Source organism: Syngnathus scovelli, chromosome 9, assembly GCF_024217435.2.
Source record: "Syngnathus scovelli strain Florida chromosome 9, RoL_Ssco_1.2, whole genome shotgun sequence".
Lineage (NCBI taxonomy): Eukaryota > Metazoa > Chordata > Actinopteri > Syngnathiformes > Syngnathidae > Syngnathus > Syngnathus scovelli.
In genome coordinates, this window is record NC_090855.1 from 6,852,971 (window position 1) to 6,866,180 (window position 13,210).

Below are 13,210 nucleotides of genomic sequence, written 5' to 3' on the forward strand. Positions count from 1 at the left end.
GTCTGACTTCCAAGCAGCTCACAGTGGTCTATATTTATTACCGGCATTAGAAGGTGAAACTTTTCAAAGCAAATTGCTTCTCCTTTGTGGCTTGAGAGACTTAAAGTTAGTAAACTGTCACACGGAGTCACACAAGTCACACAAAACGGGTTACAGATAGCATTACTTGTGTAAAATATCTACTTTTTTATGATTTAGGCTACTGGTTAGTAAAGCTGATGGTGAGTTGCAACCAGGTTACCAGCTATTCTCTAACAGAGACTTTCTTAGCAGACCTCCACTGTAGAGTTGTACATAAGGCAAAAGCTACAAATAGATACAAAGTGTATCGAGCTGAGAAAGGACTGTTTGTTTTCTTCATAGCGGCCTCATAGTGTCCTCATCTGTGTCGACGTTGATGTTTTTTACAGTCAGCTTTTCTGGCCCATGGTCAGGATTTCTCTTTTGGTTTATCCTTTTTTTTCAATTATGTAAAAGGAGAAAAGGGTCACATTTTGGTGAACTTCTTTCCTAGTTCTGCCAAGTTAGTCATTTGTTCAGGGTGGACTACAGAAATCAGTATATTTATAGTTTGGAGGGTGAAATCAGAGGATTTGGACAATTTTAAATAACAAATTTGGTCTAATCGATTTAGTTGACAATTACTTTCATCAATTAGTGGTCGATTATTCAGTTATTTGTGACACCTTTTGCGGATCCGGCTTGGAGGCGGTGAAGTAGTAGCTGTTGCCTCACACTTTCCACTGCATCCTGGGTTGGATGCCAGTGAACAAAACGTAAGCGAGTTTAATTTTGTCCAGGTTTAGGTCTCTAACCTTATTAACACAGTCCATTGAGTTTTGGACGTGATGTGGTTTATTGCTCAGCAAGGGTGCTTAGATGTTGGCCACATACTTAACAATATTATAAGTCAGAGAGTTGATGCTGCTGACAAGGGGACTGAGATCTGACCCTTTGTATATTTTTGGAAGAACTTAAATACCAGGAATGGTCCCCTGTGGATAAAGCCGGTCATATAGTTACACTGTTGATGGTCTCTGACTTTTGTAATGTTTGTGGCACTGATTATTCTCTTACACCCAATGGGCGGGTCTTTTTTCAGTATTTCATACATGTTGGCTCCATTGGAAAGTGTGTGTCTGTGGGCATGATGATCTTGGGGCCACCAAGTGTGTTTTTATTATTATTACAGAAAAATCATAGCCAGCTGTATAAAACGGGTTGAGGAAATTGCAATATCAATTCAGGTAACATAGGGATGTATAAACAGTATTAGTGAAGGAAATAATTTCAAACACGTTGTTTTTTCTTCTTTTTTTTCTGCTCTAGTATTTACAAAAAAAAAAACACAAGTTATTTTTTATTTTTTTATCTTGTTATTCTTGTTTTTATATTTTCTTCGTGTCCATTCATTTACTCATTCAACTACAATTTTAGTACAGTAGATGGCGGTAATGCTGAGATTCCGCCTTCGATATTGTGGCATCCGCTGTAGAAGAAGAAAAGAGGATGCGGAAACAGAAAACGAAAGAATGATACATAAGACTTAAGTTTTACTTATTAAGTAGAAATTATGCATGCCTCGATCCGTGCATGATACAATTGCAGTCGCGATCTCTGAAGAACATTTCTGAGTGGATCCAACAAGTATGTATCTGCATTGAGCGCTAACCTACCTCATCTAAAAATCAGACGTGGTGTGGAACCACTTTTTTATTGTCTCCGTTCTTTGCCTTAGGGATTTACTGTTCTGTACGTGTTACCAACACAACTCAACTAATGAAACGAGGTTGAGCTGTCCTGTGACAACGAAACGAGGATGAACAGGAAAAGGGATAAAGGATTTGAGAGTCCACGACCCTTTAAATTATAAGTATTTTTTTCTTCTTTGCATTAACACATAACGAGATTTCAAATACCCCTTAGTTGACTAGAAAATACCTCGTTAATAGGAAGTATGGGCAATATTTTGTAAAATGATATGTAATGTCATTTTGCCTTTTCCTTTACGACCCACCAGGTTGTGTGCATCAACAATATCAACTTCCAAAGAAAATCTGTAATTGTGAGTATAATCGCTAAGATGAATTTTACTGCTGTACCACAATATCATTATATTTGCAGAGGTTAATAATATCCTACAAGTCCCACATCTTATAAAATGCTATGTCAAGTGTTGTCAAGCATATGATTTTTAAGTTTATGATGCCCAGTTTTCCACAGAATGCGGTCATAGTGGCATTAATTACGTCTTTATTATATCGGGTGTTGCCCACTACTGTGAGCACTTTGCATGGCTGCAGGAGCGCAGATTACTGCTTTGTTTCACTAAACAAAAAAACTAAATATAATAGTCCATTGGTGTATATGACACCAAACGTTTATTTCATTTGGTACTATGATTGTAAGATTGTTTTTTTTTGTCTTTGTGATCTTTAAAAATGCAGGAATCAAAGAAAAAAAATTTTTTTTCACTCAATAACGGTGATCTGAAAATTACATGTTTTGGGTGGATTTCATGATTGGGACACTTCAAATAAAAAGCAGCCACAGAGCCTCACTTTATGTTTGACATCCTTATCCTACTTTTTGCTTGCCTTTTAATGACCTCATGGGCATATGGTATCATGACAAACATGATAATAACAAGTGAGGGGACTGTTTTAACAAGTAATGATTATAATTCAAAATAACTAATGATATTTTTTCCTCTTCTTTTTTCCTTCACCCAGGGCTATGTTGAGTTGACCATAATCCCTACAGTGGCTAACCTTAACAGAATCAAGTTAAACAGTAAACAGTGCCGTATCTACAGGGTTCGAATAAATGATCTTGAAGCTTCAGTCATTTACAATGACCCTACTTTGGAAGTGTGCCACAGTGAGTCCAAACAGTAAGTACAGTATGTCAAAAAGTTTTTCGATCTGGGTTGCATTTTTGTACTGTTGCTTTTTCCAACGATTCATTTTAAACTTATTTTTACTAAATGACCAGTGCTACTCTTAGATTAAATTAAACTTTTTTGGTACACCCCCGCCTAAATAATTGGTATGATTTGTTTTTTTTCCACAGAAGAAACCTGAATTATTTCTCTAGTGCCTACACTGCCGCAGTGAGTGCTGTGGACCCAGATGCAGGACATGGGGAGTTGGTCATCAAGGTTCCTTCTGAACTTTGGAAACAAGGAGATGGTGAGGCTATCTAACGTAATCTCCGTGCATGACTATAGCTCATCTTTTTTGCCCAACCTCTCTCTCTCTCTCCAGATTCACATCTTTTAAAGGTATACATTGAATTTTCCCTGGACCAGCCAAAAGGTGGTCTCCACTTTGTTATCCATGATGTGGAAGGCAGTATGGCAGAGAGAGGTGCTCATGTGTTCTCCTTCGGACACCACAACTCCACTCGGTATTAGTAATGCTTTTATTTTATGTACAAATCTTGAGGCACATTACTACATATTTTTTAATTGGTTATAGCACTCACCTAATAGTTATTATTAATGAAATTCATTGTTCAAATTTTTTTCCACTTTATTTCTTTTATTGGAAAATTTTAATCCTTGATCGTGTAAGATACGCAGTGTATGTTGTGATCCTTTGGGATACCTTCATGAAAGCAAAGACTTCTGGTGAATTGATTGATGAAGCAGTGTTTCCTTTTTTCTTTTCCCAAGGTTCTGGTTCCCTTGTGTGGACTCTTACTCAGAGCTGTGCACATGGAAGCTGGAGTTCACCATAGATTCCTCCATGGTTGCAGTGTCATGCGGTGACCTAGTAGAGACAGTCTACACACATGACATGAGAAAGAAAACTTTCCACTATGTCCTAGCTATCCCAACTGCAGCCCCCAACATTTCCCTGGCTGTCGGACCTTTTGAAATCCTTGTGGACCCCTACATGCATGAGGTGTGTTTTTGGTTGTTTTGTGGTTTGAAAATGTTCACCTTTTGCTTGCACATAGTTGTGCAAAGTAATTGGTGATCAAGCATTTTTTGGTTTTTGCTGTACAGAATATAGACAGATGTGAAATCAGGATAACTATCCTCACTCAACTTGGTTGCCAGAACAGCCTTGATGGAGTTTAACCATGATTGTATTGTTCTGTCCTCCCATAAGGTGACCCACTTTTGCCTGCCCCAACTGCTGCCACTTCTGAAGCATTCCATGTCTTACCTGCATGAGATTTTTGAGTTTTATGAAGAAATTCTGACATGCCGCTACCCTTACTCCTGCTTTAAGACTGTTTTTGTGGATGAGTCCTATGTACAAGTGTCTTCCTATGCTTCCATGAGCATCTTCAAGTAAGCGAAATTTTAAGTAACTTTCTTTTTATTATAATATTTTTTTTTTCTTTTTCACATTTGTAGTTGGAATGTTCAGTGGTATCTTGTTGAGCTAGCTTCTGGTGTGCTTGCCTTAGCCACCTGGTGTCAGTATAAGACATACTACTCCTAAAAACAGTTCAAAGTTTGAAGACATTGATGGTAGGGATGTAATGGAATGTAATTTATGGAATATAATGTGACACGATAATCTCCTAGATTTCTCCATACTCGGTCATCAAAGCTAGAGACTGATATGCCAATTAGGCCTTAGAGCAGAGATCTTTAATTAAAATTTGGAGGGATTTTGTTGCGAGGGTGTTTCAGGGCAAAGATCCAGGCCTAAAAATCCAATATCACACATTTCTTTTTACAACATGTACGTGGTTTTGCAAATAGTGTTTTTGGTTTGGGTATTTCCCTCCTCGCTTCTCACGTCACAGGACTTTGCCATGTCTTCCAGCACCAACCTACTGCACAGTGCGATGATCATCGACCAGACCCCTTTGACACGTCGTTGCCTTGCCCAGGCATTGGCTCAACAGTTTTTTGGGTGTTTCATCTCCAGGATGTCTTGGTGAGATACATTTTCCTTAAATGTCCTCTGCCGTAATATAGCTGATCTCTTGTAATGTATCACAGTATCACTTTCTGAAACAAATTATTTTGAGTACACTGCCTATTCAATGGTGACACCTAACGGTCAAATGTGTGACTTACATGTACATCAAATGACTCCTACATTTGTTTTATTATGGACTTGAAAACAAAAATATGCCTATCATGTCATTAAGGCAGTGCTGATGTATTTTGATCAGCAAAAGCCCTAGTATAACTGCTTACGAAGTATTTTGTATCCCTTGCTGTTAATAGCTATTTAGAGCAAAGCTCAGTGCATACAAACTAACGGTCGAGCCAACTTGGAGCATTTTCCCTACTTTGATATTGAAAGCAAAGAACTAATTTTACATACCTTGGTGTTGTTAATATGATCCACCACACATGGAAAATAATTGGGGTTGATCACTTTAAGTGATGCAACCCGTCCTTTTCGGTACTTCTGCACACAAATTGATCACACACAAGAATTTGTGTGTGATCAACAGACGAAGTCCGCTGAGCCGCAGACTGGATTAAAAATGAGAATGGCACTTTTAATTCAGCAACCTTATGGGAAGCAATCAAGTGCATAGTTACTGTGAATTTTTACATATGTTCTGCAGGGCTGACGAGTGGGTATTGAAGGGAATCTCGGGCTATATCTTTGGCCTGTATCTGAAGAAGACTTTTGGAGTGAACGAGTATCGGCATTGGATCAAAGAGGTATCTGCTTGAGTTTAGTTTGTTTGAGCCCAAGATATAGAGAAAATAGCAGTGTACAATTGAATATTCATCGTTTGTATTCCGAGATCTTGTTTCCATGGCATGACTTCCATTGGGCAATACTTCTTGCATGACACCCAGACATCACATGCAATATTTGAAGGCGTCGCAACATCTATGGTCTATTTTTAAATTAGATGTCTATTTTGTCACAGGAGCTGGACAAAATTGTGGAATATGAACTTAAGATGGGAGGTGTTCTTTTGCACCCAACGTTCAGTGGAGGCAAAGAAAAGGACAAGTAATACATTTTAATTCAGTTCCAATCTCTAGAGTGATGAAATGAAACAGGTTGAAATCACATGCTCATACTAGTACTTCTTTTTCCAGCCCAACTCCCCACCTTCACTTCTCCCTAAAGCACCCACACACATTGTCATGGGAGTACTACAGAATGTTCCAATGTAAGGCTCACTTAGTGATGAGACTGATTGAAAACAGGATCAGCATGGAGTTCATGTTGCAGGTGAGCTGTCTTTATTTTTCTATACTGCATAACAATACGCATTGTATCGGACGGCGTGCTCTTTTCGACCGAGGTTTTCGAGTTCTATGCTCTCAAGTTCTCAGTATGGGCTACTTCTATTGCCTCATTGGTGAAATGTTGTTCAGATATTTTGTCTTTTTACATCCACCTGCGTATTAATCAGTCAATGTAATTACAAATGGCATGATCCGGACCAATAATCGGCGACTTACTTTTTTGGTCTATATTTCCTTCAGGTTTTCAACAAGCTTTTGAGTCTGGCTAGCACAGCCTCATCACAGAGATACCAGAGTCACATGTGGAATCAGATGCTTCTCTCTACTCATGCCTTCTTGAAATCCATCTCGAATGTCTCTGGCAAAGACATATCCCCTCTTATCAAACAATGGGTGTATCCTTCAATCCACTGATCTGGGCTATGGTTTGATCTATGTAATTTCATATAGCCTGTAAAAGTCCGAAATAATCAAGTGTACAGTAAATTATTTCTTTATCGGTTGTGGAGTGCGATATTCTTTTTCCTTGTAATGCAAGTTGTCAAGTATTTCTTTGACTGAAAAAAAATTCGGCAGTAATCCTAAAGTCTTTCTTTCTTTTATAATCTCTTAACTTATTCATAACCAGAGATCAGAGTGCTGTGGTAAAATTCTATGGCAGCTTTGCCTTCAACAGAAAGAGGAATGTTTTGGAGTTAGAGATCCGCCAAGACTACACATCTTCAGGAACTCAGAAATATGTTGTGAGTGTTATGAATCTGTGTGTCATGATTATTTATATAAGGGCATTTGAACGGTTGGTAACAAAAAACAGGCTCATTCAAAAAAACTCCTATGAATATGATGCACTATCTTCTCAAAATTTTCTATATCCCCCAGGGTCCCATCAAGGTGACGGTGCAGGAACTAGATGGGTCATTCAACCATACCTTGCAAATAGAGGAGAACAGCCTCAAACATGATATTCCATGTCACTCCAAGAGCCGAAGGTGCTGTAAAACTTCTGCTAAATATACAAAAATTGACTGTGAAAATGCTCCTTATCATTTTCATTATTTGATATTCTTCCTAGAAATAAGAAAAAGAAAATTCCACTGATGAATGGAGAGGAAGTGGACATGGACTTATCAGCCATGGAGTAAGAAATAAATACGGCAATTACTAAATTTGCATTTCCAAAATAGTTTTGGAAGGGACGAGTCTGACAGGTAACCTGTACGTTGCTCTTCTTTCTCACATAGTGCTGACTCTCCTCTGCTGTGGATACGGATTGACCCTGATATGTCAATTCTGAGGAAGGTTGAATTGGAGCAAGCTGACTTCATGTGGCAATACCAGCTGCGTTATGAAAGAGATGTAGTTGCACAGGTATCTAAGGTCTCTTATTGAAATTGTGTGAAACAGTCGTTGAGTTCTCAGTACGGGTGTGAAATGGCGTTCAGGAGTAAGATTGATTTGATTTGTGGGTGGTAAAACGTGGGGCAGATCTATGCAAGTGATTACAAAAACAGTACTGCGGTATTAGGTACAGGACTTAAGATTACTGTTCTATAAATAAATTGAAAAGCCAAAAGGATATATGGATTGTTAATGGCTAGCTGCAATAAATATTGTATTATTATTTATTGTTATGTTATGAATGAAGATTCAACTGTCGTAAGGTACAGATCTTTTTTTATATTATTATTATGTTTTAAGATAACGATAGCAATGTGAACTAGCCCACATGAAGCCACGGCTGCTACGTTAGTAGGGTGATTTATTCGTAGTAGAGGGTTCCTTTAGAAAGTCAGTATTCTACAATCCACTCGCAGGTGGTAGAAAAGTTTGACTTTGCTTTCGCACTTTGCCATGCAGATCATTCCAACATCAATATTTTTTCTTCATGGCTGCATGTTTTGGATTTTGCAGGAGGAGGCCATATCGGCTCTTGAAACCTTCCCAACTCCTGCCTCCAGACTGGCTCTGACTGACATCCTTGAACAAGACCAGTGTTTCTACAAAGTCCGCATACAAGCCTGCTTTTGTTTGGCAAAGGTATATTTTTAATTTAATTTATTTATTTATTTATCACCCGGACAGCACATATTAATGAACATTTCTGTGAATTTGCCAGAGTTAGCCAGAAGGCCATTTTCCCATATGATACTGTACCTTAACTTGATGGTGCCTGAAACATTTTAAGGTTCATATTACACTAATTAGGTTGCATGATGACCAAATAATTAGCATGTACAGTAAATAAACACCAATTTATCCTTTATTCTCGATTATATGAATTTTGAGATTGTCTGGATTTGTATGATAAACGTGTTTAGAAAAAAGGTCAATCATAAAAGGACAAATACCTTCCCTTGGCATTGTAAGCAATGCATTTCCATTTAAGTATTGAAATATGAAAAGTTGTTCTGTGCACCTATTAATTGCAGATAGCCAATGCTATGGTGAGCACATGGCAGGGACCACCAGCTATGAAGTCTCTTTTCACCAGAATGTTCTGCTGTAAGAGTTGCCCCAATATTGTGAAGACCAACAACTTCATCAACTTCCAGAGCTACTTCCTGCAAAAGGTAGATTGTCCCTATCAAAACAGGCACTGAATATTTTACTATTCGGGTATCTTTACTCAAACTGTTGTCCTTCTTGTGGGTTGCTTGAAAGAGATGATTTGATTTAAGAAAATGGCGGTTGCCCTTTTTATATATATTTCATGTTATTTCATTTGTTATCTGGTGTCACAGTACCACATATAAACTTAGAGTCATTTTGAGGTTCTTATTAGACCACAAGAGAGGAAATAAACAGCCTTACAATATGCCACGCAAAGGAAAGGTACTGCTAAAGACACTGATAAATAGTGGAAGGTGTGAAGTTAAAAAGATATATATACATATATGACAGGTTTTTCTCATTGTTGGATATATTCTTCAATTGCTGTTATTAGTGGCTATTAAGTCTACCCATCTCTTTTGTAATTTACACCTAACATACCCTTTTTCTGTGTGCCTTGCAAGACTATGCCTGTTGCCATGGCGTTACTCAGAGATGTCCAGAACCTCTGTCCCAAAGATGTCCTCAACTTCATACTTGATCTTATCAAGTACAACGACAACAGGAAGAACAAAGTAAAGACACCGCAACACAGTTATCTAAATTCTTAACACTGCCCAAGTTTCATAATTTTAGATTATTTCGTAAAACAAGATATTCCTGTAATGGTGGCAAATTCAGGAGTTATAGCAGCATACAACAGTTTGTTTAAAATGAATAAATCCCATGAAAATAAATACAGGCTTAGAAATTTATATACAGACTCTACTATATGCAGACGGAATTGAGTGTGAGATGAGTATTGATTGAGGTTGGTGGTGAGGAGAATGTAGTGACTTCTTGTGGCCCACACTGCTGTTGTACAGTCGGTCGGTGAACACAAGGGAATGTTTGGAGTCTCCTCAGGAGAAACATTCTACTACAATATGTCCCTTCCTTAAGAGGGCATCTCTATTTTAGGAATAATTGGTAATATATGTTATTGATGGGTGTCTGACACAATTTGTAGTGTGCATTGCATGTCAGTTAAGTGCTTTTATTTGTTTTGTTGCTTACCGTACTAACACTCTCGCGTTCTTGGTCTGTTTGCAGTTCTCAGATAATTACTACCGTGCAGATCTGCTCGAAGCACTGACCAACTCTTTGACGCCAGCCATCAGTATCAACAATGAGACTCGAACAGTGGACAATTTAAATGCTGATGTGCGTCTCATTTTGGAGGAGATAACTAGGTTCCTCAACATGGAGAAACTATTGCCAAGCTACAGGAGCACAATTACGATCAGGTAGCTCCTGTCAGCTAAGTGTGTTGAAAAAAAAATAGACAGGCAAAATAGCAGTTACAAACGTCGGACTTGATTAAATTGTCGTTTTGAGATATTTTGCTTTTCACTTTGACTGACAATACTGTTGCTATTTTTTATTGATTCGTTTCAAGTTTATTATTTAATTTTGCTTAATCAGATTGTATTTTTTTTCTCATTATTTTTCTCCATCTCTTGGGCTTTGTTCATAGTTGTCTTAAAGCCATCCGACAACTTCAAAGAAATGGCCACATCCCAAGTGAAGCATCACTCTTCAGGTCCTATGCAGAGTATGGCCACTTTGTTGATGTTCGGGTTGCTGCGCTAGAGGCTCTGGTGGACTATACAAGAGGTAAAGTGCAAGTGTGTTGATGGTATCTATCGTTTGATTAGCTTTAGCTATGTGAGAAGTTAAAAAAAAAAAAATTCTGCTGTATGAGTTATTTGTTCATGTCATTTATTTTGCAGTTGAAAAGAGTGCAGTTGAGCTGCAGTGGCTACTCAACCTGGTTCAAAGTGACCCAGCTCCTTATGTCAGGTTAGTAAGGCTTTCAGGCTTTCTTGATATAGTGCAGGGGGTCATCACTTTATGACAGTTGACCATTTCAATGGCGGCGTCCTAAATTTATACGTGCCATAGTCCCTCATTAAGTGACGTTGACGTAATACTTAAGTGACGTTAGTGATTTTTACATTTTAGTGGCACTTTTTCATAGCATTATTCTTTCTGTTATAAATATGTGATCTTCCTCTCCATGTGTCTTAAACTCACAACTTCCCTGGTTTACTTCATTTCATGAGTCATAGCATACTACTTTTTGACTTTTAATTATCCACGCTTTAACCTGCACTCATTATTCTCATTCTCACCACATTTTCTTGTATAAAAGCTTTGCTCGTTTTATGAAACTCGCTAAAAACAACAATAAAAAGTAGTGTTTAATGCTTATTTCAGACCCCCCCCCCCCCGAGAAATTGCTTTTTGTTTCGAAAGGAAACCATATTTACAAAATTGAAAATCTGACCACATTTATGGATGAAAAAAGTGCATTAGTAATAAAATGATACCTTATATCTAATGTACATGTTAACACTTTCAACATATGTTGTTCTGTCAGACATAAGATCCTAGCCATGCTTTCTAAGAATCCACCTTTCACCAAGACAACAGAATCAGCTATATGCAATGAAGCTCTTGTGGACCAGCTTTGGAAGCTTATGAACTCAGGTGAGTCTCAGACAAAAGCCTGTCAATATGCTTATCTGTTTAAAACCCTTTTCCATCTAATGCATTTATATACTGCAGCTCAAAAGAATGAACAGAGGCAGTTTGTATAAAGAGTCTCACATATTGATTGAATAAAAGCTTTGCCAATATTTGCTGGAAGAGGGTTGAGCTGTCAAAGGGATGGTAAGGATTTTATAATGAAGCAGGAGTCTGAAGCTAGAAAGTGGACAAGAGTGGGAGATTTGAGCAGCAGTGGGAGGTGAGATATGTGTGATGGGACCGAATTGTTGCTGGATACTTATATACACTTGTCATATAAAGTCACAAATAAGTATTTGACTTTTCACCCTTTTTCTTCTCAGGTACCTCTCATGACTGGCGCCTGCGTTGCGATGCTGTCAACCTCTACTACACTTTGTTTGGCTTGACTCGGCCTTCCTGCCTGCCCCTCCCCGAACTCGGCCTGGTCTTGAACCTAAAGGAGAAGAAGGCAGTACTAAACCCCACCATCAAGCCTGAACCCAGTGTTGGTGTGGTCATTGACACACCCGCCAGTATTGGAATCCATGGTGTCGGTTTAAATTATCCACCTGTAAGTGCTATGCTGGAAACAATTCATTGATGATGAAAAAGTGGTGGCAAAATTATTTAGGACAGATAAAAATGGAATTGTACAGATTGAGGGAATTAAATAAATAAATGCTGTGGATAGGAAACATCATATCTCTTTTTTTCCCCCTCTAGCAGGAGGATGAAGAGCCTGATCCTATTTCACTCGGCGTGTGTGGTGTTGGGCAGCCTCCTCAGGGCATCAAGAGAAAAGCCGAGACTCATCTGGGCTCCCCACCAGAACCCGGACAAGCACTGCAACATCAAGATGATGATGGTAGACGCTACAAGATCAGAGTAAGGAATTGTTATTCTTCTTGTTATGTCTATTGCCAAGGTTGGATGGTGTTTTTTCTTTTTTTTTAATATATCGCACAAAACTTTCCTCAGTTATGAATCGTTTTGCTCTGGTTGGTTGTAGTTTAACATGGAAGAGGAAGATATTGATATGGAGACTGTCCACGATAGTCAGGCCTTCATTCATCATCACCTCAACCTTTTGGAGCGACCCTCCACACCAGGTGATATACTAACACAGTTGTTCAGATATTTCAGTTTGTTTACCACCACAATGATGCTTTCCTTTAAAGGTAAAGAGCCGGCATTCGTCGAACAGTCAATGCTCTCCATGCCGGCCACGCCTATACCATCTTTCTCCAAAGACTCCACTGCGCCCTTGCCTTCAAAACATAGAGGGGAGCATGGCCACCACCATCACGAACACAAAAAGAAGAAGAAGAAGAAACACAAACATAAACACAAGCACAAGCATGATAACAAGGACAGAGAGAGAGGTAACTGGCATCCTTACAGCAATAGCCCAGTCAGCGGCAAGTCCCTCCAGTCACCATCGCTATCCGAATAAAATCTTCGCAAGAAAAGTTAGTTATCCTTCACAGTATTACATTTTTATGTCAATTGCGGACTCATAGTTGACCAATCATGTCATGCAGGTGAGAAATGTATATGATGTTTACTTTTTCAAGTATTCATAATGTCCTCCTTTGGAGGATGGGGGGGGGGGGGGGGGTCTCTCCTTGTTAGCGAGATAGAAACGTGAAGTTTACATTGCTAATGTCTTGAGCAATGCAACACTGTGAAAAGAACATTTGGAATTTAAAATTGAGATAAACTAGAGGGTTTGTAAATTGATAGCCAAAGTTTCTGACTGTCTTTAATGAAGATGAGCTAATCTAATGTCAGTTTAGCTAGTCAAACCTTCTCGTCAGTCTATGTAATTTTTAATGAACTTGTCGACATTGCAGTCCTTTCTTTTTTATAATGAATACAATTATGTTTTTGTTTGATGTTATTTTCACTGCCAGTTGT

At 38.5% G+C, this 13,210-nt stretch overlaps 1 protein-coding gene across 3 annotated transcripts; it reads left to right on the forward strand.

Annotated features, from left to right (window-relative positions):
- Positions 1-1,485: 1,485 nt before the first annotated feature.
- On the forward strand, positions 1,486-13,193 carry taf2 (TAF2 RNA polymerase II, TATA box binding protein (TBP)-associated factor). Of its 3 annotated transcripts, none has more exons than XM_049730037.2 (28): positions 1,486-1,647; positions 1,739-1,869; positions 2,011-2,065; positions 2,733-2,893; positions 3,073-3,191; positions 3,267-3,408; positions 3,677-3,908; positions 4,119-4,303; positions 4,788-4,901; positions 5,548-5,647; positions 5,863-5,948; positions 6,038-6,173; positions 6,431-6,585; positions 6,819-6,933; positions 7,070-7,179; positions 7,263-7,328; positions 7,432-7,558; positions 8,102-8,227; positions 8,620-8,760; positions 9,205-9,315; positions 9,833-10,026; positions 10,257-10,396; positions 10,513-10,582; positions 11,163-11,272; positions 11,635-11,864; positions 12,017-12,178; positions 12,303-12,402; positions 12,472-13,193. In XM_049730037.2, exons 2-28 carry the CDS (start codon positions 1,820-1,822, stop codon positions 12,744-12,746), a joined length of 3,612 nt encoding a protein of 1,203 aa, XP_049585994.1. In that variant the 5' UTR covers positions 1,486-1,647; positions 1,739-1,819; the 3' UTR covers positions 12,747-13,193. The 3 variants fall into 3 exon arrangements, with proteins under 3 accessions (XP_049585994.1, XP_049585996.1, XP_049585995.1); XM_049730039.2 differs by having other exon boundaries at positions 12,020-12,178; XM_049730038.2 differs by having other exon boundaries at positions 1,486-1,646; positions 1,736-1,869.
- Positions 13,194-13,210: the final 17 nt, after the last annotated feature.